The sequence below is a fragment of the Apium graveolens genome, chromosome 1 (genome assembly GCF_009905375.1).
Source record: "Apium graveolens cultivar Ventura chromosome 1, ASM990537v1, whole genome shotgun sequence".
NCBI lineage: Eukaryota > Viridiplantae > Streptophyta > Magnoliopsida > Apiales > Apiaceae > Apium > Apium graveolens.
In genome coordinates, this window is record NC_133647.1 from 151988982 (window position 1) to 151994200 (window position 5219).

At 32.9% G+C, this 5219-nt stretch overlaps 1 protein-coding gene across 1 annotated transcript; it reads left to right on the plus strand.

The window, feature by feature from the left end:
- Positions 1 to 236: 236 nt before the first annotated feature.
- Positions 237 to 4984, plus strand: LOC141668289 (uncharacterized). The gene is made up of 8 exons (XM_074475109.1): positions 237 to 358; positions 2269 to 2354; positions 2478 to 2545; positions 3307 to 3371; positions 3929 to 4035; positions 4355 to 4404; positions 4534 to 4616; positions 4707 to 4984. The coding sequence occupies exons 2-8, from the start codon at positions 2297 to 2299 to the stop codon at positions 4819 to 4821; spliced, it is 546 nt and encodes a 181-aa protein (XP_074331210.1). The 5' UTR covers positions 237 to 358; positions 2269 to 2296; the 3' UTR covers positions 4822 to 4984.
- The last annotated feature ends 235 nt before the right edge of the window (positions 4985 to 5219 follow it).

Here is a 5219-nt window from a genome sequence, read left to right on the forward strand (position 1 = left end):
ATCTAATTAAATCGACTTGGAGAAAATCGTACTTTTGTAAAAAAAATTGAAAAATAGTATTTGTTATAAAAAAGTTTTTTTTTGCAATTTTTTAAAAAATAATTGACGACCTTGAGTATTTTTCAAATTTTAAAAATACCCTAATTAAAGTGAAATCATTTATATTTTAAAATAAAAGTTACCAAATTACAATTGCAATATTGGCTTAAAATCGAATCAAAAGTGAATTTAAAGAATAAAATTTTGCCAAAAAAATCTTGAAAATTCTGAAAACACCCCCCCCCCACGTTTGCTTTCAGGGTTTGCAGCTATTCATCTCCTTCTTCTCGATTCTCAGTTTCGCCGTCTATATTTAACGGTACCGTCATCTCTCTCCTTTCCCCAATTTGTGTTCAATTTTATTATTCAACTACATATTATTTTAAGCTTTAGGAAATTATAATTTGAATTTCTTTTATTACTCTTTAATTAATTAATTAATTTTAATCACTTTATGGGTCATGATTGTGGTGAAGCAACTTAGAAAACTTACCTTGTATGTATATATTTGTGTTGGAATGTATAATGTGGAAAGTGACTAAAGCTTCGATTTTTATTTCATTTTCTTAGGGTTTAGCTCAATTTGTGGAGTGTGTAGGTGAGCTTTTGTGATGTTTTTGTGTGCTTTAGTTGTAATTCGTAAACTGCAATCTTTGGTAGACTGTAATCGTGTAGTTGAGTTTTGAATTAAAGTTTTTGTGTTTTATGCCTGCCACCTGTTTGCACATTGTTCGAAAGAGGCAATTGAGGTTTGTGTGGCGATACAGAGATATTAATTAGTAATATTAACGGTGACCAACCTGTTTCTTATAAAACTCTATAGTGAGCAGTTAGCCTGGACTCGTAGTACACGAAATCAGCTATAACTCTATGAAACAATGTGCGAGTGGATAACTTAATAAAAATGTGAAGCTTAATAAAATTATAGAGCTTTAAATTAGGGATTTTCCTGCTCCACTAAGGAAATCTACACATAAAATGGATAACCTGATAATAGATAAATCTGAAGCGGGATTTAAGCAAATCGAAATTAGAGAAAAATGGATTTAATAATAACAGCAGCAGCAAGTGAAAAATAAGTATAGGTGAAAAATTGGAAAATAAAAGCTTTAAATTGAAGAAAAAAGGAGAATTAACTGTATTTCCGTAGTAGTTTGGGGTTGAAGGACAATGTAGAGCATCCCCGTACAATCTATAGAGCTAGTATAAAATTAAAGCCCAAGCCTGTTACTCCATAAAAAGACCTAGCCCGGAGGGCTGTTGAAAAGGTTTATGTTACCAGGCCCAAACTGGCGAAAGTGAAGAACTCCATTTGTAACATCTGCTAAAGTCATTACAATTCGTTTATTGACTTACTTTGTTTTAAATCACTTTCTCTCAGGTAATAATTTTGTTGGCATCGATTTGTATATTGCAAACATGTCTTTACATTTACATTACTAATCTATCCATGTATGTATTTATGTATGTATTGTTTATTTAATTTAGGTTTTCCAAATTTAAATGAACAATTCTTAGGACAGCTGTTGCAATTAGTGTGTGTGTAGTGATTTCTGTAATTGAATTTAGTCCTGGTTACTTATTGGAGCATTCTCCTTGCCTGAAATTTTATTTAGTTTCATTTTTTAGGGTTTAACTGAATTTGTGGAGTGTGCCTAATTGTTTTTATAGTTTAAGAGGTGTAATTGAGTTTTTTATTACGTTTTTTGTTTGTTGTAGTTGTGATTCGTAAACTGTAATCGTGAAGTTGAGTTTTGAATTTAAGTTCTTGTGTTTTATGCCTGCCATCTGTTTGAATACTGTTATAGTATAGTCAATTGAGGTTTGTGTGGTGATACTGAGGGATTAATTAGTATAGGAAATGAGTTTTTTACCCTATGAAATAACTATTAACGGTGACCGATCTTTTTTTATAAAAATCTATTGAGGACCTAGCCTGGCCTCGTAGTATAGGAAATCAGCTATAAATCTATGAAACAATATACGAGTGACCAAAGAATGTACATTTGTATATTTATGTATTTTGCTTTAGTGTATTTGTTTATATCTCTTGTCTTTTTTCACCTCTGGCTATTTTGTGTTTGTGTCTGCGTAGCTAGAATAAGAACTATAGTTTAGTATTAGACTGAAGACTGCTGAACTATAGTTTGTAGTACGTTTTACTTTATACCGTCTCCTTTTGCATATTTCTAATTTCATGATTTTTGCTTATCAATTATCATGCATCAGGTTTTATAGCCACTGTGCACTTGCAACCATGTTTATTTCAAAATTTTCTCAGCTTGGAGCTAGGGTGGCCGAGCATCTAATTAGAGGTATTTTCTATTTATTTTAATTTAATAGTTCTCTATGTTTGGTTGATTGATAGCTGAAAGCCTGAATGTGATTTAATTTCTATATCTGCTTAATTGGGGATGTTCATATTAATCATTGCACAGAGCCCTCAATATCTACATCAAGATCACCATATTTGTACGCGGTTCGGCATCGAAATTTGCAGTCTCTGGTCAGTGTTATTTTCTGCTGAATTTTTTTCTGTCTTTCATTCAACATAGCCATTCAATTTTTGTGATCTCTATAATGTATGAAATCAAGAAATGAGCCATATACTACTATGTATGGTGTTAAGTTAAGTAATGTTCCTGATGCTTGACTGCATGCTTTGGAATCTGATTTGTCAAAGTACTTTTTTTTTACATCGAAGGCTAGTTTGAACTTTTATCGAATTTATGTGTTTAAATTGATAAGCACATAAACTAAGGAATTCTATGGGGAAAATAAGGGTGATAATTGAAGTAATAATCTGATTAAAAGGATTATAACAACTGGTGGTGATATGCTGGTGGAAGGTGAGGATGGTGTCATGTCATCATGAGGTTCTGCTTCCTCTATTCTTTAATGACGCCAGGTCGAGTTCTGCTCCTTCCCATATCAAATAGCTGTACTTCATCCACTTTGGCTATTTGGCCACACTTTCAGGTGGTCAGAAAAACGCAAGTCGAATAATTAGTATACAGCAGTTTGTGTAGGATGAATCATTTAAATAGGCGGATGTCTAATGTTGCACATTAATAGCTTTTGCTCCTCTTAAAATATATTTTGATGCATTGCTTGCATCCATTTTTATATTATTTTTGATATTTTTCCCATTAATTGTTATCTGGTCTGTCCTTTATTATAGAAAACTCTTTGACTGTATGCTATGTTGAACTCCAGTTTCATACTAGCCCTTTCTTAAGCTTTGAATTGATTTTTTTCTTTTATCAGATGCAGGAACGGTTCTTTTCCACGACTGATAAAGCTACAGATGAAGGGTGTAAAGAAAAGCAAAAGTAAGTTTTTGGTTCCCTTCAGATTTAAATCTCTTCACTATTTCATCTTTCTAGTAAAAAGGTACAACTGGCTTTGGATTATTTAGAGTGAAAACAAATTTGACATTTTAGAGTTTTGTAAGGAATCTGAAGTAGGGCTGAGCATTTAGTTGGTTCTGTCCGGAATTTTAGAGTTTTGCAAGGAATCTGAACTCTGAAGAATGTGGAAGTAAAGAGAAAAGCATTAATTGTTTGACAAATTATGGCTAAGAGAGATGGGATACTTTCACTCTATTGCTTTAGATGTCTTCTAGATTAAGTTACTAGTGTCATATAAATATAACTGAATAATGATGAAATTAGCTTGTACATTGATTCGCCTCCTGATGCTTTGTAGCTTTTACTGCATTTTTCACACTTTCTGAAAGGCTCGTTGTTTTTTGTGCAATCCCATGCTTGTAAAATTTTCATTAGAAGCGAAGTGAAAGCGAAGTGATATTTTTTTAAGTTAATAATACAAAACAGTACTTAAGCTACTTTATTATAAATTAATTTTTTCTTGTTATGTAATTCTGTAGAATTTCCGTGACATTTGTTGGCGATGGAGGAGAGGAGACGACCATCAAGGTCCCTGTTGGTATGTCTATGTTAGAAGCTGCCCATGAAAATGACATAGAACTTGAAGGTAAGCACTTGGACAATTACTTTGAACTGGCCGTGTATTAATGCTATGATCTCCGACTTGAGTGTTCTGTTTTTAGTGGTAAAGATAATGTGTATATATTTTTTTTTGATTCATCAATATACCTATATATGGTCTTTAATTTGATGAAGCTCTTTTTGTCTGTTTTGTTAATACATGCACTAGTAGCATCTAATAATTGTACTTGCTGCACTTAAATTCTATTACGCAATCTGACAATCTGAAATTTGTAATTAGGTTGCTTGTTATTTTGGTATTTCATCTACATGTAGAAGCTAATTAAACTTGATTTTTAATATAGGGGCTTGTGAAGGATCGCTTGCCTGTTCCACTTGTCATGTAATTGTGATGGTATGTGTCTCCCTGCGCTGGGATAAATTGTGAAACAAATTTTTCTGCATTAGTAGTACTGCTCACTGGCAGTATGACTTCATGCAACCGTTTTAATGAAACTGAACTTGTAGTGATTTTTTTTCTTAGGATATGGAGTATTACAATAAATTAGAAGATCCGACTGACGAGGAAAATGACATGCTAGACCTTGCCTTTGGCCTCACTGAAACGTAGGTTTCTTCCCTAAATTGCATTTGCTTTGTAATATAGCATACTTATTCTTTACTGAACAAGGTTGAGTTGTGTTTAATACGATGCAGATCTCGACTGGGTTGTCAAGTCATTGCAAGTCCCGAACTTGATGGACTTCGTTTAGCACTGCCTGCTGCTACTCGAAATTTTGCTGTTGATGGATATAAACCAAAACCGCACTAAAGGTCAACTGTGAAGAAAGCCTTAAGATATTGACAGTCAGGGCGTGAGTTTGCCAATTTTGTAGCATTCCCATTACTTGAGAATTTAAAAGTCGTGTATGGTAAAGCTGCGCATGTAGCAACACAAATTTATATATTAAATAGAATATATTATATTATTGGTATTTAATTTACATATACAGGTGGAACTTGTATGTATTTGGATACACAAGTCTATGTCCTGCCTTGAAGGCTTATTCATTTGTTCTCAACCACCATGCTGTAATAATCTCGGCTAGTAGTAAAATAATTAAAACAAGTTTTTGTGACAAGATAGTGAGATCTCAGTTTTTATTATTTTTCTCGTATTTGAAGTCAAAAGTACGATGTGTTTTGTCCAATTTGAGTTGCACTAAATCT

Bases quoted from the DNA above. Each gene is read 5' to 3' on its own strand.
- LOC141668289 (XM_074475109.1), top strand. From the start codon at position 2,297: ATGTTTATTTCAAAATTTTCTCAGCTTGGAGCTAGGGTGGCCGAGCAT. The intron at 3,372-3,928 runs GTAAGTTTTTGG...GTAATTCTGTAG, and splicing joins GGGTGTAAAGAAAAGCAAAA to AATTTCCGTGACATTTGTTG. The intron at 4,036-4,354 runs GTAAGCACTTGG...TTTTTAATATAG, and splicing joins AAATGACATAGAACTTGAAG to GGGCTTGTGAAGGATCGCTT.